A 24097-nucleotide genomic window follows, 5' to 3' on the forward strand; every position below is an offset into this window, starting at 1 on the left:
CACGCTTATATCATGGCTTGCATGTGGAGGTCAGAGAGCAATTTGCAGGAGTCACCATCTTTCTACCACCTGAGTCCTGAGAAGTGGACTGAGGTTGTCAGGTATAGTCATAAATGCTTTTACTTGCTGAACCATCTCACTGGCAGCATAAGGACATTTTAAAGCACTCTGGTTTTCTTTTTTAAAACTATTTTTGTTATTTTTAACTTTTCATATAATATATTATAATTTGATCATATTCTTTTCCTCCCCTCAGTTCCTCCCAGAACCTCTCCAACTTACTACCTTCCCAGCTTCATGTTTTCTCATTCTCTCTCTAAAAAAATCAAAACAAAATATTCAAAAGAATAGTAAAACATAACAAAAGAGCATTCAAAACCACTTTGTGCTGCCCAACTACTTCTGAGCATGGGGCCTGCCTGTAGTGTGCTGAATTTTACTTCTCTAGCAGGTATCAGTGGCAAATAGCTTCTTGGTTAAGGGTAGGATTTGTGCTCACTTGCCCTTGGCTGGGACTTTGTCTGGCTTGAACTTGTGTAGATCTCATAAGCAGCCCTCTCCTCTCTTCTTGGACACAGGGTCTCTATGTGTAGTCCTGGTTGTCTTGTCATTCCCTATATAGAGACCAGGCTGGTTGTGTGTTGCTGATATATTCAATCGTCTTACTCAAATTTCTTATTGGGTAAAATGTTTGCCATGCAAGCATGAAGATCAAGAGTTAAGTTCCCCTAGTCCACATGAAAGCTGGGTGAGTGTGATAGCTGCTTGTAATCACATCATACAGAAGGTGGAGATTGTATTCCTAGAGCAAAATGGATGGATCCTGCCTCAGTGTATAAAGGTAGAAGGTGATCAAAGAAGACACCTGATGTCAACCTTGGGCTTGAACACACGCACACACATGAACAGGCACATGTACATTCACCTTCCCCTACTTTTGCCATTGATCAGTGTAAATAAAGCACTGGAGACATTGTTTACCTGCTTCATGGTGAAACCTGGTAGTCCCCATCACAAATAGCAGCACTGACTCTGTGCTTTTGCCATGGAGGTAAGGTCCTGCATTACCTGGTACTGAGTTCTGCTGGCTGTCTGGGCTTGCAGTGAGCCCAATCTCTCTTCCAGTTTATGGGTCTCTTTCTTTCTTTTCTCTCCTGCCAAGCATGATGCTCACAAACTTTATCATTCACCCTTATTCTGGGTAGATGGAAATAACAGAATGTCACAAAACTGTCACTTGAATTATAATCTTAAAAGTGTGGGTGATGACCCTTTTCTGTAGAAGTAAAGGCTGTGACTTTCTGGCTTCTACCCCCCCCTCTCTCTCTCTCATGCACACATGCACCCATGCCTTTGTACACAAACCCTTTGTTATCCCCACAAGATAGTTTCTCACTTTTCAGCTAGGTTGTCTAACCAGCTCCAGTGATTTTCTTGTCTCTGCCCTCCCCAGTGTTTGGTTTAAAGGTGTTTACAGATTTTTTTCTTTTCTTTTCTTTCTTTCTTTCTTTCTTTCTTTCTTTCTTTTCTTTCTTTCTCTTTTTTTTTTTTTTTGAGACAGCGTTTCTCTGTGGATTTGGAGGCTGTCCTGGAACTAGCTCTTGTAGACCAGGCTGGCCTTGAACTCACAGAGATCCACCTGCCTCTGCTTCCCAAGTGTTGGGATTAAAGGCATGCGCCACCAACGCCCGGCTTGTTTACAAATTTTTTACCTGGGTGCTGGGGGTCACCTTAGGTCTTCATGCTTGATCAGTAAGTGCTTATACCACTGAGCCATCTCCCCAGTACCACTTTACCTTGTTCTTCTAGTGTGTTTAGTACTCTCATCCCAAGAGACTTCATACCCATGGACAATTACCACTTCTCCCTGCCCCTGGCAACTAATCTACTTTCTGTCTCTCTGGATTTACTCTTGTAGATGTTCTATATAGGTGGGATAATGCATTATGTGTTGTGGAATATTATTTTAAGATGTGTTACATTTCTTTATGCTATAGAACATTTGTTTTAATGATGCAAAGATGTGCTGCATTCTTTTTTTTGTTGCATTCTTTTATGTTGCATTTATTTAATTCTGTGAAGCTGTATTACTTTGCCTGTATAAAACGCTTGATTGGTCTAACAAAGAACTGAACAGCCCATGGCTAGGCAGAGAAAGGATAGGTGGGGCTGGCAGGCAGAGAGAATAAATAGAAGAGAAAAAGAGCAAAGAAGAGAGATCAAGGAGTAAGAAAAGAAATGGCCAGCCACCCAGCCAGCCACAGAGTAAGTGAAAGTTAGATTACAGAAATAAGAAAAGGGAAAAGCCCAGAGGCAAAAGGTAGGTAGGATAATTTAAGAAAAGCTGGCTAGAAATAAGCCAAGCTAAGGCCAGGCATTTACAAGTAATAATAAGCCTCTATATGTTTATTTGGGAGCTGGGTGGCTAGCTCCCAAAAGAATAAAGAGAAAACAAATAACCAACAACAATTGTGGGACATTTTGTGGATGCTTTTTTCACTTAGCATAATGTTTTCAGGTTTATCATGTTTCAATATGTATTAAACCTCCCCCCGCCAGATGTTGTGGCAAATAAATATCAGGAACAAGGATGAGACAAGATCATGATCTTGATACTAGCCCAAGCTAGATAGCAATGTCATGCTTCAAAAGAGTAAAACAAAACAAAAACCAGAAAGATGCCATTTGGCTTTATGGCAGAAGAATATTAGATGTTTCACATACTTAACCTGTTCATCTGTTACTGTTATGAATGATGCCACAGTGAGCTGATAGTAAAGTTGTGTAAACTTTGGTGTGAGCATATGTTCATTCTCTTTTGCATCTGTCCAGGACTGAAATTGCTAGGTAAATTTGTCAACTAAGTATGTAGCTTTTTGAAGAACTGCCAAAATCTTTTGTTCAAAGTAGCTGCACCATTTTATATTCCTACTAGTAACAGTGAAAGCTCCAGTTTCTTCACATTCTCACCAGAATTTGTTCTCTGCAATGTGATTGTAGATGTCCTGGTAGGGTGCAGAGAGATCTCACTGTAGTTTTGATTTATGTTTCCTTAGCTACCAATGATGATGATTATCTTATTGCTATTATTTGTTTTTTGAGACAGGTTCTCATTATGTAGCTATGGCTGTCCTGAATGAACCTCACTATGTAGACAAGGCAGGCCTTGCACTCATGGAGATCTGCCTGCCTCTGCTTCACAGGTGCTGAGATGAAAGATGAGCACCACCAACTCTGGCAATGTTGAACACTTTTAAATGTACTTATTATCCATTTGTATGTCTTTGGGGAAAAAACTGACCAAATCCTTTACTCATTTTTAGCTAAATTGTCCTTTCCTTAAGTTATAAAATATCTTCATATATATTCCAGGTATTATCTTATCAGATATATGATTTTTAAAGCCCCTTTTTGTGCTGGGGCTTAAAATCAGCTTCTCACAAATGTCAAGAAAACATTTTAACATCACCTCCATCTCTAGTCCCATCTTGTAACTTTATTGACAGTGACCTTTGAAGTCTGATTTTACTTTTGGTGAATCTCAGTTGATCTGTTGTTTTCTTCTTTCACTTGTACTTTGCTTCTGTCTGAGACCTTTCATGACTTATCTAAAAAGCAGAGGTGCTCACTAGAGAAATGTCATGGAGTGTCATCCTTAGGTTGGCACTTACATAAAGCACTTACTTAAAAGCATTTGCTAATTCTATTTAAAGGAACTTAGAAATTATGCACTTTTGGCTAATAAACCTACTAATGGGCACTTACCCTTAGGAAATGCTTATGGAAAGAAAAATGGCCTGTATGGACAGAGTTTTTCCTTGTACTGTGACACCTAAGAGTGGGGGGAGGTTCAATAGGTTAATAATACAATACATTATTAGGCAGTTATACAATGACAATATGTACGACAGTGTGAGGAAAATGAAATATGTTTGTAAATTGTATATTTAGGTACATAATTATTAGGTAGTTTTACTTTCTTAAACTTCACATACTATTAGTATCTTTTTGTTAAATTAAGTAAATTTGTTCCTGATATTGGTAGGGTGGTAGTGGAAATAGTGGTAAGTGGTTAGATCTGGGTGTGTGTTTATCTTATCATAGCCTTTTCAATAGCCGTTACTTTTATTATCATGATCATCAGGCTAGATTTATAAATTTAAAAAATAGTTTATTCTTTTTGTTTACTAAGAATTTGAATCAAGATATTTAAATTTTCTCCACATCTTTTTTTTATTTTTTTTATTAGTTCAAATTAGGAACAAGTTTGTTTCACATGTTTTCTCCACATCTTATATCAAATCCAAACACTGATAGTAATTTTATTTTAATAATAGAATTACTATACTCTAGTCATTATAGCTAAAAAGAACTTGGGAACAAGAGACTATGTACCAGAAACAGGAGTGTAGCTCCTCAATAGGAGGCCTTGATGGCAGACTCTGTTAATAAACAGGGCAGGGTCACAGGGCAAAAACACCTTCTCAGAGTGTCCCATGAAATAGCCACTACAGTTATTTACATAAGTAAATCTCTTGGTTTAATTTCACGCAGATCAGAGATAATAGCAGTTTCGTTGTTGGTGGTGTTTTTAAGAACAAAAGGGCCCAACCTGGTCTACAAAGTGAGTTCCAGGGTAGCCAAAGCTACACAGAGAAACCCTGTCTCAAAAAACCAAAATAAACAAATGAAAAAAAGAATACAAGAAATAAAAATGAAAAAAAAAAAAAAAGCAAAACAAGGAGGTACATGCTTGTGAGTAGTTACATGAATCCAAGATGAGGCCTCACTGTGAGTTGCTACACCCAAACTGGCTATGTGGGTATCCTGACCCTCTGGCTTTTACCTAAGTGACAATGTTCTAGGTACATGGAAGAACCACAACTTTGGTTGGGAATACAGGTGATAGGACAACAGGCCCGAAAGGCCAGGCCTTACTGAAATTGACTTGGTCTCTGGGCCTGGTTTCAAGGAGACAGAGGCATTGTCATGTTCTCATATGTGGGAAGACTATAAAAAGAAAAACCCTTGTTGGCCCAAATGTTTAGATAGGAAGTACACTGGGTCTTTTGTTCTCAGTCCAAATGGTCAGAATTAATTTTTAGGTCCAAGGAGGGTGGCTTTCTTTCCTCTCTCTTTTTTATAAGCTGAGTTTCTAAATGCAAAGATAAGGGGGATAAAAGAAACAAAGAAAACTGTAATTTAAGCTTATCAAATGGTACAGAACATCCCAGCTCATTCTTAGCCCAGCCTTAGAACTCACAGCTGAGAAGCGCATGAGCTTCTTGTGAAAAGACCCATGAGATAGAAAGCAAGCAGTGGTATGTGACTGGTGACCTGAGAAACACAGATTCAGAGATTGCAAGATTGTCATCATATTTTTTCTCTTTCTCCTCAGGCTTAACAAGGAAAGTGGCTTTCTGCAAATAACTGATAAAGCCACCCTTAGAAGCACTTCCCAAGCCCTCATGGAGTAACTCGAGTTTGTACTGCACGGCCTTCTTGCCTGCTGATCACCCAGAGTTATTGTCACCATGGCCAGCAAGAGGAAGTCCACTACCCCATGCATGATCCCGGTTAAGACTGTGGTGCTGCAGGGTGCCAGCACAGAGGCTCAGCCTGTGGACACTTTGCCTGAAGGTCCCCAGCAGGATCTTCCCTCAGAGGCACCTGCTGCCAGCAGCGAGGCAGTCCCAAACCCCAGCAGCACTGATGGCTCTGCCCTGGCAAATGGGCACCGGAGCACTCTGGATGGTTATGTGTATTCCTGTAAAGACTGTGATTTCAGGTCCCAGGACATGACTCAGTTTGTAGGGCATATGAACTCAGAGCACACAGACTTTAATAAAGACCCAAATTTTGTATGTACAGGGTGCAATTTCCTGGCAAAAACCCCGGAGGGGCTTTCCCTGCACAATGCCAAGTGTCACTCAGGAGAAGCCAGCTTTTTGTGGAATGTGACCACGCCAGACAATCACATGGTGGTGGAGCAGAATGTCCCTGAGAGTCCTGGCACATGTGACCTAGCAGGTGAGTCTGCCACTGAAGGGATTGATGGACAGGCTGAAATCATTATCACCAAGACTCCAATCATGAAGATAATGAAAGGCAAAGCTGAAGCCAAGAAAATCCATATGCTTAAAGAAAATGCTCCCAATCAGCCTGTGGGTGAGGCCTTGCCAAAGCCATTGACTGGGGAGGCAGAGGTTAAAGAGGGGGACCACACTTTTGCCAATGGGGCAGCTCCGGTCAGTCAGGCATCTGCTAGCTCCTCTAAGCCCCCTCATGCTGCCAATGGGCCCCTGATAGGAACAGTGCCAGTACTGCCAGCTGGCATAGCACAGTTCCTCTCCCTCCAGCAGCAGCCCCCTGTGCATGCCCAGCACCATACCCACCAGCCCCTGCCCACATCCAAGGCCCTTCCGAAAGTCATGATCCCCCTGAGCAGCATCCCAACATACAATGCAGCTATGGACTCCAACAGCTTTCTGAAGAACTCCTTCCACAAATTCCCCTACCCAACCAAAGCTGAGCTCTGCTACTTGACTGTGGTGACCAAGTATCCAGAAGAACAACTTAAGATCTGGTTCACAGCCCAGAGGCTGAAGCAGGGAATCAGCTGGTCGCCTGAGGAGATTGAAGATGCCCGGAAAAAGATGTTCAATACAGTCATCCAGTCTGTGCCTCAGCCCACAATCACAGTTCTAAACACCCCCCTTGTTGCCAGTACTGGCAATGTACAGCACCTCATCCAGGCTGCTCTCCCGGGCCATGTTGTGGGACAGCCAGAGGGCACAGCAGGGGGCCTCCTGGTCACTCAGCCATTGATGACCAATGGTTTACAAGGATCCAGCTCATCTCTCCCCTTGACAACTGCATCTGTTCCCAAGTCAACTGTGGCACCCATTAACACTGTGTGTTCAAATACAACATCAGCTGTGAAGGTAGTCAATGCAGCCCAGTCACTCCTCACAGCATGCCCCAGCATAACTTCCCAAGCCTTCCTTGATGCAAACATCTACAAAAATAAGAAGTCTCATGAACAGTTGTCAGCTCTGAAAGGGAGCTTCTGCCGGAACCAGTTTCCTGGGCAGAGTGAAGTAGAGCACCTAACCAAAGTGACAGGCCTCAGTACCAGAGAGGTGCGGAAGTGGTTCAGTGACCGGAGATACCACTGCCGGAACCTGAAGGGCTCCAGGACCATGATGCCTGGAGAGCATGGCTCTGTTCTCATTGACTCTGTGCCGGAGGTGCCCTTTCCCCTGTCATCTAAAGTTCCAGAGGTGACCTGTATCCCAACAACAACCTCACTAGCAAGCCACCCTGCCACTAAACGACAATCCTGGCACCAGACCCCAGACTTCACACCAACCAAATACAAAGAGAGAGCCCCAGAGCAGCTTCGAGTCCTGGAGAGCAGCTTTGCACAAAACCCACTTCCCCCTGAGGAAGAACTGGACCGCCTGAGAAGTGAAACCAAAATGACCCGAAGGGAAATTGATGGCTGGTTCTCAGAGAGACGGAAAAAAGTGAATGCTGAGGACACCAAGAAGGCTGAAGGGCAGGTATATCAGGAGGAAGAGGAGGGTGCTGAGGTTGAGGGTGGAGATGAAGAGTTGGCCAGTGAGCTGAGGGTTCTTGGTGAAAATGGCTCTCCTGAAATGTTTCTTAGCCATACATTGGCAGAGAGGAAGGTCAGCCCCATCAAAATCAACCTCAAGAACCTGCGGGTTACTGAAGCCAGTGGCAAGAATGAGCTTCCAGGGCTGGGTGTCTGTGAGACTGAGGAAGATGGTTTGAACAAGCTGGTAGAGCAGCCACCAGGCAAAGTGAGCTACAAAAAGACAGCGCAGCAGCGTCACTTGCTACGGCAGCTCTTTGTTCAAACACAGTGGCCAAGCAACCAGGACTATGACTCCATCATGGCCCAAACAGGGCTGCCCCGGCCAGAGGTGGTACGCTGGTTCGGAGATAGCAGGTATGCCCTGAAGAATGGCCAGCTCAAGTGGTACGAAGACTATAAGAGGGGCAACTTCCCACCAGGTCTGCTCGTTATTGCCCCTGGCAACCGAGAGCTGCTGCAAGATTATTACATGACACACAAGATGCTGTGTGAGGGAGACTTGCAAACCCTCTGTGACAAGACCCAGATGAGTGCCCAGCAGGTCAAGCAATGGTTTGCTGAGAAAATGGGTGAAGAGACCCGGGCTGTGGCAGATACAAGCAGTGAGGACAAGGGCCCTGGAACTGGAGAGCCTGTGGCAGTTCACAGAGTGCTGGGTGATGCCTATTCAGAGATGTCTGAGAACAGTGAATCATGGGAGCCAAGTGCTCCTGAGGCCAGCTCAGAGCCCTTTGACACTCTGAGTCCCCAGTCTGGACGTCAGCTCGGTAAGGGGCTCATGGGATTCATGCATGACTTTCCTCTGAATCTGCGGGAGGACACAGTGACAGAGTGGGCACAGGGGGCAGGTACTGTTGCTTCTAAGGCTACCTGACACCCAGACTGATTGCTGAGGAGTGAATTCCAGGGAACAATTGGCAAGAGAAGCCATAGAAGTAAAAGGTTGAGAAGTGGACTTTTGTTTTGGTTCTTGTGTTTATTTGTGGTGGTGTTTTTGTTTTAAATCCATGCAGGGGAGAGAACATAGTGAACTTAAAGGGACTCATGTTTTTCTAGTCATTTCTTAGCATTAATTAAGATGTCATCTGAGTCACAAAGATCCCAGTCACTGTGTGGAAGACAGAGTTAGGATTTCAGAGGAAATTTAATTCAAATTGGCAATCTTTAATGGTCTCATTAGTATGTGTGTGTGCCTGGTGCCCACAGAAGTCAGAAGAGGGCACGGCTCCCCCTGGAACTGGGGTTACTGGTGCTTCTCACTTGCCATGTAGGCTCTGGGAACCAAAGCTGGGTCTTTTCCAATAATGCTCTTGACTGAAGAACCATCTTTTAGCCCCGCAGAGTGCTTTTGTTTTTCCCTAAGGAAAATCTTATCTTAGGTTTGTATTGTTTTTCCTGATATAGAAGAAATGTTTATCATAATGGAAAATCACCTTTTGTTTTAAGAAATAGGAAATCCAAAGCTTGAGTTTTGCCCTTCGGTTTCTATGGATGATGGTGTTTTAGTATTCAGAAGAAACATTAGATTTTAACACACAGTTGTGAAGCTATAGACACGTCACATCTTAGGTATTGGTATTCATTTTTGGTCCTTGAGTTCCAGACTCTTCCTTCTTACTATCCCTTTGCATTTGTCTCCTCATTAAAAGCCCCAATCCCAGAGCAGCTAGAACAAGTGTTTCTGGAGAGAAGAGTGTGACAGAAGCTGAAGGATTGAGGTCTCTAAAATGGTAGCCTGGCCAGCTGGGCCAGAAAGGGGCAGAGGGAACTAGAAAGTGGCTGTGGGATTAGACAGCTGTGCAGGTGGTCCCTGGAGACTGCCCCTTGGGGGCCCTAACCAAGCACAACAGTCTGCCTCTTAGATCCTGTGGTATTTCCTGGACACTGTTGCATTGTTTGCATACAATGCCTGGACAATTTTGTTTGCTTTAACCTAGGAAACCCTAGTTCCCCTGGCCTACTTACTTTCTACTTAAGCCACAGAATTCTTACCCGTTCACTGAATATTTTAATTTATTTCAGTACCTATTTTGAAATACTATGCTGTTGCTTCACTTATTTAAGGAAAAGGAGATTTCTAAGTAGGTGGTTGCTGGAGGATTGCCACCAGTGTGCGCTCGCTCTCCCTTCTCTCTCTCTCTCTCTCTCTCTCTCTCTCTCTCTCTCTGTGTGTGTGTGTGTGTGTGTGTGTGTGTGTGTGTGTGTGTGTATGCGCACGTGTGAGCTCACAGGTATGAGTTTGCTCATGTGTATGTGCCTGTGGAAGGCCAGAGGTCAACCCCAGATATCTTTCCTCAGTAGCTTGTTTGCCAGACAAAGTCTCTTCTGGGACTTGGGGCTTGGCCATTATGTTAGATAGTAGGCTATCGAACTCCACCAGTCTCCTCATCCCCAGCACTGGAATTATAAGTGTGTGCCATCACATCTGGCTGTTGCACATAAATTCTAGGGATCACACTTAGGCCCTCATGCTTTCCTGAGGCAAGTGCTTTACTGAGTCATCACCCCACTCCAGAAAACTTAACTGTTTCATGTTCCCACTAAGGTTAAACTCAGCTTTGCAGAGCACACAGGGAGCAAACACCTGGTGGAACCCAAGTCACAGATCAGCTGTTAGGAATGTGAGCACATAGTGCCATTGATCTCTCCAATTCTAGCCACATACTCACTATTGGAAGAATGGTTCCAACATATCTCACAATGGCTTTCTTCTTCTTCTTCTTCTTCTTCTTCTTCTTCTTCTTCTTCTTCTTCTTCTTCTTCTTCTTCTTCTTCCTCTTCTTCTTCTTCTTCCTCCTCCTCCTCCCCCCTCCTTTCTCTTCTTTTTCTTCTTCTTCCCCCCTCCGTGTTTGTGAGTTTGTATGTGTGTCTGTATATGCATCAGTGTGGAAGCCAGAGGTCCACATTGGACATTTCTCTTCTATTGCTCTCTACCTGTTTTTTTTTTTTTTTTTTTTTGAGAAAAGGTTGTTCACAGAACCTGTAGCTCATTGACTAGGCTGTCTGGTCAGTGAGTTTCAGGGATCTACCTTTATGACACACCCGTACCCTCATCCCCCAGAATGTGCCTCTATACTTTTTAAAACAGATTTTATTGAATTTGTTCTTTGATAATTTTTATCTTTTTAAGACTTATTTATTTATATTTATTATGTATACAGTCTTCTGCCTGAATGCCAGCAGAAGGCACTAGATCTCATTCAAGGTGGTTGTAAGTCACCATGTGGTTGCCAGGAATTGAACTCAGGATCTCTGGAAGAACAGTCAGTGCTCTTAACTGCTGAGCCATCTCTCCAGCCTCGTTCTTTGATAATTTTTTTTTTTTTCCAAGTCATGTTCTTTATTCTTCTGTCATCAGTTTCAAATGTCTACAGTTTATATACACATACAACAGCAATTCTTTGGCAATAGAAAGATTACAAGGTTATTTCTCAGGGTCACAAAGCATGCGTTTGTAGATATGATAAGAGACACACGTAGCAATAACTTATTAGCTTTTTTATGACTGTCTGCAGCTGTAGCTGTGAAAAGTTCTGGCTTATCACCTAAAGTTCTTTGATAATTTTATACATGTATAAAGTGTATTGATTACTGTAATCCCAACCCTTTCTACTTCCCAGTCACTTTCACAAATTCATGCTCCTCTATTTAGTGATCCACTGAGTTCAACCAAGATCATCTGTGTGACCATGGACTTGGAACTGTCCATTTAAGCCAGTGGCTTCTCAGTGGGACACAACTTAAGTCAATAGCTACATCTCTTCCAGAATCCATCAGTACTCAGTACTTCAACATGGCCCTGTGAGCCCCTCCCCAGTCCATGATTGTTAATAGGCCCAGTCTCCCCCAACTTAAAAAAATTAATTTTATGTATATGGGTGTTTTGCCTGCATGCATATCTGTGTACCACATGCATGCCTGGTGCCCTTGGATGACAGAAGAGAGCATTGGATCCCTTGACACTAGAGTTACAAATGGTTGTGTGCTGCCATGTGGGTACTGGGAACTGAACCTAGGTCCTTTGCAAGCATCATGTGTTTTTAACTGCTGAGCCATCTCTCTAGCCTCCTAAGTCCAGCTTTATATAGGTCGATTGAAGGTAGCTTCTGTAAAGTTATTACTGCATTGACTATGCCAAGTCCAGAAGGTAGCATTGCACAGCCTTTCTTGCTGTGGCCTGGCTCTTATATTCTTTCTTTCCTCTCATCTGTGATGATCCCTGAGCCTTAGAGTGGGTAGTAAAAACATCCTGTTTAGGGCTGAGCACTCAACCATCACTTATTCTTAATACCTTGAGCAGCCATTTTATTTGGCAGCTCAGTGCCATGACAGTTTAGCTTAACAATACTTATAAGTTTTCCCCTGTGGCCTAAGACTTCCTTAGCCATACGTTTTTACCAGACACAAGTTCCCTTTTCTGGAGTGGACTGGAAATCCAACCAGAAAGCAGCTGTTTACCCATGTGACAGTTGCACCACTATTGCACTAGAGGACACATCTTGTCTTACAGATTGGTACTGTTGTTTGTAGGGTTCATAGCTATTTAAGACTTGGTGCCTCTTCTTCCTCAACAACATATGCATTGGGTATTTAAGAAGAGTCCTTCCCCTTTTGGTTAGTCAGACATTATTTAAAAAAATCTTAGGTTCCCACAGACACAGCAGCAGAAACTCCAGTTTCCTACAGCATGAGGAGTACCCACTTGCCTGGAAGTTTGGAAAAATCTCAGATGGCTCTAGCCCTCAGTGGAAAAAAATCACCAATTCTGGAGGCTAAGAGAATGAAATTTTGGGTTACCACCCACTGTACTTAGAAGGTCCAGTTTGCAATAGAAAATTACAAAACATAAAAAGAAATAGGAAAGTATGTCCATTAACAGGAAAAGGAGTTTGACAGATAACTGCCCTTGAGGAAGTCTAGGCATTAGAATTACTGGTTAAAGATTAGCTCAATTACCCCCGTTCAGTGACATACAGGAAACCATGGGGAAAAGCAGAGAGAAAATTCATGAACACAATGACATTGTTAGCTAAAGGGGTATAAACTATAAAACAAACCACACTCCAAAGCAAAAAAGTATAATCACTGAGATGAAAAGTTTGCTAGAGAGGCTGAGCAACAGATTTGAGCAAGAAGGAAGGGGTCAGAGGATGTGAAGAGGTGATGAAATTACCCAGAAGCACAGAAAGCAAAAAGGGCAAGAGAGACTAAAGGGGCCTGTGGGACCTAGATAAACATGAAGTCCTGAAAGAGGGAAGCAGTTAAGTCATTTCCAGATGAACAAAAACTAAAGTTCATTACTGATAGATTGTCCTACTGGGGATGCTACCAAGATTCCTTCAGGCTAAAATAAAATGACACTTAATAGGAATTTGAAGCCACAAGAAAAAATAACTATTAAAAGTAGTTTTATAGGTAAATATAATTTTAGTATCATTATACTTTTAGTTGGTTTGCATTTTTTTATATTTTCCCTGTGTGATTTAAAATGTAAACTTCAGCCGGGCATTGGTGGCACACACCTTTAATCCCAGCACTCAGGAGGTAGAGGATCTCTGTGAGTTGGAGGCCAGCCTGGTCTACAGAGCAAATTCCAGGACAGGCTCCAAAACAATACAGAGAAACCCTGTCTTGAAAATCCAAAAATAAATAAATAAATTGTAAACTTCATGTAAAGTATAACTATGTGTTAACAGGAAGCTGAAGCCTGAGTCACTAATAATAATGCAGTAAACAGCAAGGGAGGAGACACTCAGGGCGGGGTGGGGTGGGGCGGGCGGGGCGGGGGTCTGAATAACATGGAAACTGAATGGTATTGGGTTACATTGCTTCAAGTCTAAGTTAATTATGATCCCCAAGTTAAGCAAGAAAATGACAAAAATATAAAGAAGGGAGTCAAACTGAGCACACTGAGAAAAATAATATCCAAAAAGGCAGTAAGGAAGGGTTGGAAAAAAAAAAAAAAAAAAAAAAAAACAAGAAAGAAACAAGTAGCCGAATGTCAGGAGTAACCAACCTTTCTTTATCAGTAATCACATACAATATCAATGGATTAAGTTGTTCTAAAGACAAAAATTGGTAGATTGGATCAAGCCAAACAAGAATCATCTATAAGCAATTAACTGAAAATACAAGGACACAAGAGAAGTGGAAGGTAAAGAATGGAAAAAAATTACCAGTGGCTGAAGTCCTCGCTGAGGTCTTTCCAGGCTCTCAGCTTCTTACCCAAAGAACTGAAAATCAAGGGTCACACAGATGTGTCGAAGCAGCAAGATAACTTCATTTGAAGCAAAGAGATAGTGCAGGTTACCCAGGGAAACACTGTCATGATTGACAGCAGGCCATATGAGTGAAAACACTCAAGAGCCCTGATTGTTGTCCCAGGCTTCCTTTATGAGGTTCAAGAGGAGGAGGAGCTGGTTACTAACTGGTACACTTGGTGGTTCTTTGTTTTGATTGGTATATTTGACTATATAATCATTTCTCTGCATGCCCCTTCCCATAATGCATTTGTTTTTAATCATATGCCCACCTAATTATGCAGAGACATGAAATGGTAAGTAGGGGATTCTCCATAAGAGATTACTAGAAGACATAGTTATATCTAACTGCACATGTACCCAAAACTAATTCAAGCCATATTGGCCCTTCTACTTTCATACCCAGAGAGGTTGGGACTAGACTTGAGTAGAAACTGTCAACATTTGATTGTTACTAGGGTCAGGGAGCATAGCACTATTCAAATGGGAGTATGTGTACCCTGATGTAGGTGAGGTGTGTTGAAGTTTCTGAGGTGGTCAGGTGCAGTTTGGAGAAGGGTATATGGGTATATCACATGCAGACAAAGGAACTAGGCTGCCCAGTGCATTACTACAAGAGGGGTGTGTATATGTGTGCATAATCAAAACCAAATGGGACCCCAAACTAAACTGTCTCCTATGCTTTCTACCTCGGATATGTTACACAATGAGTAAGTACAGAGAAAGGCAATGTGGCTTTCTTACGGTGTTTGAATGAAGCATTCATGACAGACAAGGATGTTATATTTTGGTAAAATGTCTAATACAAGAGTTAGCAGTTATTAATATACACACTTGAGTCCCAAAGTATATAAAGTAAAAATGGACAGACTTAAAGGAGAAGTAAGCAAAAGTATTTGGAGACTTTGATACTATATTTACAGTAGTAGGCATAAAAACCAAAAATAAAGCAGATAAGTTAGCATATGCCTATAGGAGGCCTAAGACAGGAGGGTCCTTTAAGTTCAAGAGTTTAAGATCAGACCTGACAATACAGTAAGAAATTCTCAACACAAAACAAAAAGAAGAGGAAATCAAATAGAATATCAGCAAGGAAATGGAAGACTTTAAAAACAATAGAAATTTACCTAGGTATGATAGCTCATGTCTGTAATTCTAGCACTTGGGAGGTGGAGGCAGGAGGACCACTGCAAATTTGAGGCTAGGCTACATAGTCAGTTCCAGGCTAGCTTAGGAAAAAAGGAAAATATTATAAACTAATTAGAAATAATAGATACAGATGGATCTGCCAAGCAAAAGTGATAAAACAATTAGAAAAAAAATACAGGTGAAAACCTTCCAGACCTTAGATCAGGCAGAGGTTTCCTTCCTTCCTTCCTTCCTTCCTTCCTTCCTTCCTTCCTTCCTTCCTTCCTTCCTTCCTTCCTTCCTTTCTTTTTTGAGACAGCTCTTGCTGTTCTGGAACTTGCTTTGTAGATCAGGCTGGCCTCAAACTCACAGAGATCTGCCTGAATGGTGGTTCATACCTCTCATCCAGCAGAGACAGGCTTATGAATTCCAGGCCAGCCTGGGTTGCACAGCAAGACTATCTCAAAACAGCAAAACAAATTTTAAGATGTGGTGGCATATTCCTGTAATATCATCAGTCAGGAGGCTGAGGTAGGAGGACTGAAAGTTTGAAGTCAGCATGGTCTACATAATGAGGCCCTGCCTCAAAAAAAAAAAAAAAAAAAAAAGCTTTTGTGCATTAAATGGTGTTCTCTAGAGCAACATTTCTCAACCTGTGGGTCATGACCCCTTTGGGAGTCACATATCAGATATCTTGCATATCAGATATTTACATTGATTCATAACAATGAAAGTTAGCAACGAAATAATTTTATGGTTAGGGTCATCACAGCACAAACTGTATTAAAGGGTCACAGCGTGAGGGGTTGAGAACCACTGAGCCAGAGGGTGAAAGGGCAACTAACAGGTCAGTGAAGACACCTGAAGATCACACATCTGATAAAGAATCAATATTCAGAATACACAGAAGTACAGTTCAACAACAAGCCATTAAATGGGTAAATCTAAGTAGACATTTCTCCTAAGAAGAGAGCTACAAGCTCATGAAAAGATGACTGAACTCTTGTGCTGGAGAGATGGCTCAGTGGTTAGGAGCACTGGCTACTCTTGCAGAGGACCTGGGCTCAGTTTCCAGAACCCACATGGCAGCTCACAACCATTTTTAATTCCAGTCTCAGGAGATCCAATGCTCTCTTCTGGCCTCCATGGGGACCAAGCACCACATGTAGTTCACAGAAATAGATGCAGGCAAAACATCCATAGACATAAAAATAATTTTTAAAAGACAATTTTTTTAAAAGATCACCAAGATGTTTAGTTTTTAGGGAAATGCATATAAAACCTACAGTGAGAGTCCAGCTCACACTTGAACTAGCTATTGCTACGATGTACACAACTAGAGAATGACAGGATGTGGGGCAGTGCGCTCCTGGTATACTGCTGCTGTGATTGGAAAGTGATTAAACCTTGGAAAAGTCTCATCTGACCCAGAAGTCTCACTCCAAGCACTGAAAAGAGCCTGAACTGACATTGTGCATGAATGTTCAAGGCAGCAGTAGTCAAGTTCCAAAAGGAGGAAACCACCTGTGACCATTGCCACAGGAATGAACAAACAAACGATATATATATATATATATATATATATATATATATATATGGTTAAACTATAAAAAGGAACAAATGTTGATACATTGCACAACATAGATGGAACTTGAAAACACTATGCCAACTGAAATAAGCCAGTTGCAAAAGACAAATATTGTATAATTCTATTATTGGCAGTCTCTAGAATAGCCAAACTTATGAAAATTGACAGTAGAATGTAGACTACTTCTGAGAGAAGAACTGGTAGTTATTATGTAATGGGTACACAGAGCTTCTATTTATGGTGCTGAAAACTTTCTGGAAACAAGGTGATGATGGTTCAAAATGTACATAATACTACTGAGTCATACACTTAGTATGGCTGTGATGAGAAACTTAGTGCTAGGTGTGTTGTACCAAGATTTTTTTTTTCTTTTAAGCTAGAGATGGGATGAGTGGGTGCAACTAACAGGCATGGCAGAACAAAGAAGTGGCAGGGGTAGCCGTACTCTTGTAGAGTGTTGATTCTAAGGCTTCTCTGTTATCTGCACCCTGGCTTCTTAATGTCCCCCACCAGCCTCAGTGGAAAGGCCCTATCTGTTCACAAGGGATTGAGACCCCTGTGATCGGCTGCCCTGACCTTGACTGAAGAAGACATGAAGGTGCACAGTAGTTGCCAAGATGCCACAGCTCAGGGCTCCTAGAAGCCAGGAGACAGGATTAGCTGTTAGAATATAGGGGTAGCAGGCAAAAGGGGTCAGTGGCTGTGGAGATGGACTTGGTGAATGACAGGAGGCCAAGAAGTCTGAAGGCCTTGTCAGATTCAGCCAGCATCCTGTCCTGCTCTTTCACTATCCCTCAGGCTGGAGGGGACAGTGGCATGGCATTACTTATGGAATTGAGGAATCCCCAACACCAGTGATACCACCAGGATAGTGAGGACTGTGCATCCCTGGGAACAGTACAAGCTGTAGCTGCCATAGAGTGACAAACATGTGTTTTTTCCTCAGAAACAGACTGAATTTGATCTGATTACTGTGAAGGACCGGCCAGTCTGGGATGCTGTCTGCCATCTGGAAGTGCCAAACCTGCCATGCATCATCTTGATGGCCAGCTTCCAGGAGCCCAAGAGAGCCTCTGGAGGCCTCACTGAGCCCAGAACCTGCTGCCGCCCTAACCACCCTCCGCCTGACACTGCTAAGCAAGTAGCAAGGGGTTCTCATCAGCCCGTCCTCCCACTGTGCAGGACCTTTCTTTTGCCTCCCAGGGACAAAGTGGTTCAGATTGCATAAGACCTAGACACAGAATCAAGTTTTTAGCATATACATATACCTATATACATTTAATAAAGCATCCAACTACAGACATTCTCAATACATAGGAACTCAGGTTAGCAAAGCAGTACAGCTCTAACAATGCCACAGCTCCACATCTGTTCTCTGGGAAGCTGAGGCCACAGGGGCCCTCCCTCATCCTCTGCAACAGCAGGAGTCACAGGCATGCTCAGAACTGCTTCAGGCCCAGCCCCACTTGCCTTTTCATGGAACAGAACTGTTGAAGAGATCTCTGCATCATTGAGTGGAGGCAAGCCACATTCGTGCCAGGCTTGCCTTTGTTCTGATTGATAGAGCCCACTGTTATCCTCAGTTCTGAACACAGCCCAGCTATGAGATTACCACTGGATGCTTACTACTCTCTTTAGTTAACCATAATTCTGATTTTCTATGGAGTTGGAATCATGGACCAACTTCTCCATTATAAACTAAAGAAACCGTTGTTGTAAAGCCCATGACCTACATGCTCCCTCCAGCCCTTCAATTCAGACTCCTTTACAGCAAAAGGAAAGTGGATAAGGTAGAGCCGGTTGCTGTGGCTTTGGCCACCATAGTGCTGCCAGTGCCTCCTGCGGGCCAGAAGGAAGTACACCGTGGCTGGTAGGAAGAGTAAGGCTGAAGGGCTTGGGAGTTTTTTAAATGACCAGAGCTGGAGTGGTCTTGAACACAAAGATCTGCAGGTGGGAGTCCCTGGCAGAATGCCCTTGCCACACACCAAGGGCCTGACCAACTGCTACTGGTTTCATGATCCAGAGGTGCTGGACATCACTGGATAGGTTCCTGTGACGTGTTTTTAAAGTTCTAAATTTATATTCCCAACCTGGGAAACGAGAACTCTCTATCTACTTTTGCCTAAGCCTCATGTCTTTTGAATTAAAATCTCAAGTAAAGGTGCCTTTGAAACAATGGAGAACTTGCTTATGGAGCTGTACTAAATATTTAAGCCCTAGTATTTCCAAGGCTGGCTTCTCTGAGAACAGTGGATAAAGCAGGGCAGGGGAGGGACAAAGATGACAAACAGGATGTGTCATCCATGACCCCACTGACCTGTTGTAAACTCCACCAGAACCATAGACAGGGCAGGAGTTTTAACCAAGAATCAGTGGTCAACTTCTAGGTGTTACCTTCATTCCCCTCACAGGAATGGGAAAAGTCTGAGGATGAACACGGCGGCCTTCAGTCTTCTGGGAAAGAGGGCTTTCTTTGTAACCCAGAGCCCTGAAACCATTATAAGACGTTTCTCTTGCCTTTCCTGTCCCCATAGGGATGACCTCACATTTGTCTCAGATTGGGGTTTTTGACTACTTGGCAAGTTTTGCAGCCTATTTTTGTATCCTTTCTGTTTGGTGAGGGAAGTTGTTTGGCCCCAAACCTCGAGGAATTGGAAAGAATGGTGAGTGACTGCTTTCCTTCAGAGGACATCTGATAGCATGTGCAGATTTACATGCCCATATATACAGTACACATACTTGTTTGATACTTATAAAAACATACACCTGATGTACACATGAGCTTCATGTGGATGCCCTAGGGGGAAGTAGCCTGTGTGTGAAGAGATGACAGAACACTGGGCAGCTGGAAGCAGCAGAAGCCATCTCCTGTCTAAGAAAGCACCTGTGTCTTACCTGAGCCCAGATGCCTGCTGGCTTCACCTTTAAAGCCCTGCTGCACTAGCTGAATGGTAGATCCTGTAAAAAGGTCTGAACAATTTACATGAACAGAAAAATTAAGTTACTTGGTGGACACTATGCTGGACACATAGCAGCCTGGTCCCAGGCACTGGGCAGTCTTCTGGATGGGAAGCTTGAGTAACACTGGCCCCAACACCTTTCCCAGAGCTGGTAATGGCAAGACTGCCCAGGTAAGGAACCCAAAAGACTACATGGACCTTGTTTCTTTGATTTGGGATGGGGGAGGGAAATTGTGGCTTGGACCTTATAATGATTAGTGAAGAGCATTGAGTGCCAAGCGTGAGTGCACTGGCAGGGGAGTAGGGGTGTAAGTTGGCAGCTACCAGGTCTATGGCTACTATGTGACAGATTACAGTGGCCTTTTACAGTTGGAGGTCAAGTTGTTCTGTGTGCCTGCAATAGAAGGCTGGCTGTGGGCTGCAGAGGTGGATGGAATGTGTTTCTCCTAACAAAGCTTGCTTTGTAAGATGAGTCTCGCCCCATCCTCTGCACACACTTGGACTTACCAGAGGCAGCTTTGTTGCCTGTATTATGTTTGATTTTTTTTTTTTCTGCTTACATAGGATTGTAAGTTCAGTTCTAAACCAGATCCCATTCTAACAGAAATCTGAACTTATACATAGGCTTTGCAGATTATTTGTAATTTTTTGATCAGACATGTTTCTTTTGGGAGTTGGGTGTGTCAGTTTGGAGAGTCCTTTCCCTGGATGGCTTGCCAGCACTTTGAGGTGTACTAAGTGACTGTTCTTGTACTTTTCTCTTGGCTGAGTGACAGCAGCTGAGGCAGACAATACCTTAGCCTGAGGCACCCTTCCCTCTGGAAGCAGTTGGGTGAGACCAGGTAGACTTCTGCCCTATCCTCCAGTCTGTCCCCAGCTGGCCTTGGTTATGGCCTGCCAGGAAGCTTAGCAGCACTCTCCAGCCCCTGATGGCTCTCAGAGAGTTGACTTATTCTGTCAGTAGCTATGCTCCACCTGTACCCCATTCTCCCTGCTAGCCCTAGTTCGCCGGCCACAGAGTTGCCTTGTGTGGAGAGTGGGAGGCAGCCTTTCTGGTTAGTCTCTTGTGTTCCTGCCTTTCATCTTCCTTGTCTCTGTATGGACCAAAACCCTCAGTTTCACTACCACAGCCCAAGTGCATAAAAGGCGCTTCCTGGGAAACCAGCCAAGAAGAAAATCCTAAAACAAAACTTAGAATTTGTGTCTTTCCTAAAGCCCCCACCCTTTCCCTGCTGTTCCCCAGGGAAGAATGTTGGTTCCACCCACTTTTGCAGAGGAATTTGTATCACATTCACTTGCAAAGTTCAACTGTCTGTAGGAGTCTTCTAGATATATGAAGGTCTTTGGTTAGGTCATCCTGGCCAAGGTTTGGCAGGCTGCCTGGTTTTCCTTACTCCAGACTGAAACCCCCTCATCAGCATCCTTGACTTAGCCTCCCCTTCTTTTTCTCAAGAGCTAGCTCACTGCTCACCACCATCTGCCCAGACCATTAGGGGGTGATTTCCATGTGTTCTAGCACTGGAGCCTAAAGGGCTTCTCTAAGCATAGGCATTTCTGAGACTTCAATCTGCATTATCCACACTGCAGTTTGCTCTACTCTGGTTCAGTGGAGCAGGTAAATGACTGAGCTGTATATTGCAGGGCTAATGAGGCTGTTGGGAGTCTTCAGTGGAATGTCTGGGCTTGGTATTGACTGAGTAATATGACAGAACTGATTATACTGCTTGCTGTTTCAACTGCTACCAGTTTTATTAGCTAGAAATCCAAATGGAACTGAGTCCTCAGAATGCATTTTTGCAGGAGTTTGTGTTCCTAGTGCCTGGCCACTAAGGGTAGCTGCATGGAGTGGCAAGCCCAGGTGCACTCAGCCCAGAACCTGCACGTGGTCAGGAAGCTCACAGGGTGTATGGTGTTAGGACTGAGAACCTGCTTTGGGGTCTGAATGTTTGTCAACACTAGCCAGCAATTTTATGGACTTAGCCTTTCAGACCTGAAAAACAGTGCAGGTTCTTCTGAGTCAGGGTCTAGCAGGAGCACCTCTTCCCAAGTCAACTGAAGTCTGGAGCAATGTGGGAATCCAGAGGTTGGGAATGAGACCAAGGCAGATCCTGGCTGCCAAAGGACAGAAGTAGGTACCTGCTTCCTTTTTCAGAGTTGTGATTTGCAGGGCTGAATGGATTTAGTGTAGTTACTACTCGAATGTCTCTGCCCTCCTTGCGCTAGACATTGCTCCTACTCTGGTAGGAACCAGGCAGAGCAGAGGGAGAACAGCTATTTGGCAGGGACTGTTTGCTGCATGGTATCTTCCTGCTGTTTACAAGGGTGGGCAGATGGCAAGTCAGGACACCCGAGAGTGACCTGCACATTTACCTGCTATCAGTGCCTCTTTTGTCAAGAGATTGGTGTACTGTGCACATAGATGGGCACCTGTGTGTTAATAGCTTTTCTTGGTCAATGCCTTTTGACTTGTATTTCCTTCTACAGAAGGTGGGTCATTTCAGAATTACTCTGTACATCTGGAGTTGAAGGTAAAATGTCTATGATAAAGCCTGCTCAGACACTGAATATAGAAAGAATTGCCAGTGCTCAATCCTTCTCAAGCAAGTCCCAGAAGCAACACTGTACATCCGGCGAAAGTCTGTAATAATGTGGTCCCCTCTAACCTGCAGTTTGTGCTTAGAGAGGCTTTGTTCTTGTAGCTTCTTTGGCTCAGGGTTAGGGCCCCAAGTGAGGCAATTGGCTGCAGTGAGAGCCAGCCTCCATTCCTTAGCAGGGTTCCAGCATGTGTTGGGTTGCTCCTTTTGAAACTGGGTGGGCCAAGGGCAGCAGTGGTCACTAGGGCAGTGATCTCTCTCCCATGCTTCTAAGTAGCCTGCTTTGTTCAGCTTTGCCAGGAAGGTCAGACTGTGTCATAATGTTATTAAACAGAGTAAACGGGCCAACCTTTCTCTGGCCCCTGCTGACTATTGTTCTTTGAGTTGTCTTGACACAGCCCTTGGGGAGTTGGGAAGGCTGCCAAGGGCCTGCAGAGTCCTTGCTGATAATGTCCTGGGGTTCCTAGTCCTCAAGAACCTACTTTCTGTTTTGATCTCAGTATGGACGGCTTTGTTCTCAGGGGCCAGACTGCTGAGCCGTGTGACGGGGGACAACTTGAACAGTCTGCTTTTGACGTGCTTCCTGTCTCCCAGGAACAGTTTCAGTGACTATCCTGGTGCTAAGTGAGGGGCAGCTGTCCTGTGTAATGGCAGGGTGTCACCTGCTACTGTGACCAGCTATGAGAGCAAAGTGAGAAATAGCTTATTCTGTCACATGGGCCTTTGTGGAGTGGGAATTTTTTGTGTGACCCTGGCTGGCCTGAAACTCACTTTATAGACCTGGCTGGCCTCAAACTTGAACACTCTTCCTGCCTCTGCCTCTGCCTCCCAAGCACTGAGGTACAGGTAGCATGGGCCACACTTGGCTGGAGTGTGGGAATGAATCCTTTACCCAGGAAACACCTGAATAGAAGCCGGCCTTTGCCTTTGGTGTAGGCTGTGTGGTGGAAGGTGTGTAGCTGGCCTCCTGGGACTGAGTCTCTGGGCCTCCTAAGGTCCCCCATGGGGATGCTGCTATTTCTAAGATGCAAATTGCACATTTCCTAGATTTTGTATCTGCAAATTTGGGTAAAGGGATGGGATGAGGGACAAAATTGCTTATGTAGTTTGAATGGGCCTCAGTGGTACTTCCAATCTTTTGACTGTTCCTAAATAAAACTGTACAGACATTTCTAATCTGCTGACTGTGTGTGTGTATGTGTGTGTGTGTGTGTGTGTGTGTGTGTGTATGTGTGGTGGTGGTGATTAATAAAAAGCTAAAAACCCTTATATTTACTTATTTATTTATGCAAGTCTGACCTTAAAATTGATAAATATTGGGACTTCCCTCAGCACCCCAGGGAAACATTCCAATTCACTTGTCTTCTGCGAGCTCACTGTATAGCTTCCATGTGAAACGACTGTGGAGTTTTAAAATTGTGCTGAGTCAAACAAGTCTAATCTTAGAGCCATAGGACATGGGCAGGTTTTTTTGTGTTCTTTTCTTTTTCTGGTGAAAATTGTCAGTAGGACATGCTGTTTGGTAAGGTGGGCTTGCCACTATGCAGGAAGACCCAGGAGCCTTCTAGAAGACCAGGGTCAAACCCACACCTCTAAGATGTAAGGCAACTGAAGTTTGTTGGGATGACCACACTGGCCTAACATATCCCAAAATAAACCCACCTGGGAAAGAACAAGGGTATCAGTTAAACAGCATCAGGGTCTACTGTTTCACAAGGCCAGCTTGGGTCCTAAAGGAGTTGCTTTGTGTTGGATCTAAAGGCCAGGTCACTGGACTGACTAAACTAGTGTAATATCATGGTGCGATCTCAAGTCCTGGGTGGAGACAGCAGCAGCAGCCAGCTGGGAGTGCACTATTCCTAAGAAACAGGCTGGCCCATGGGTATACATCCTCTGGGGAAGCCTCTAAGGGCCATATCCAATTCATTAAAATGCTTGGAGGT

General features: G+C 43.7%; 1 protein-coding gene across 6 annotated transcripts in view; it reads left to right on the top strand.

The window, feature by feature from the left end:
* Window positions 1–23330, top strand: part of Zhx3 (zinc fingers and homeoboxes 3) — a 139860-nt gene extending 116530 nt beyond the window's left edge. For 4 of the 6 annotated variants that reach the window (XM_035446890.1, XM_035446891.1, XM_035446893.1 and 1 more), the window contains exon 3: window positions 5399–8657. In XM_035446890.1, the coding sequence (XP_035302781.1) occupies window positions 5535–8498 (2964 nt within the window). In that variant the 5' untranslated portion in view covers window positions 5399–5534 and the 3' untranslated portion in view covers window positions 8499–8657. Of the gene's footprint in view, window positions 1–5398; window positions 8658–17546 lie in introns of those variants that run through there. The other 2 variants (XR_004770600.1, XM_035446894.1) reach the window with 2 other exon arrangements.
* The last annotated feature ends 767 nt before the right edge of the window (window positions 23331–24097 follow it).

The sequence above is a fragment of the Cricetulus griseus genome, chromosome 6, assembly GCF_003668045.3.
Source record: "Cricetulus griseus strain 17A/GY chromosome 6, alternate assembly CriGri-PICRH-1.0, whole genome shotgun sequence".
NCBI lineage: Eukaryota > Metazoa > Chordata > Mammalia > Rodentia > Cricetidae > Cricetulus > Cricetulus griseus.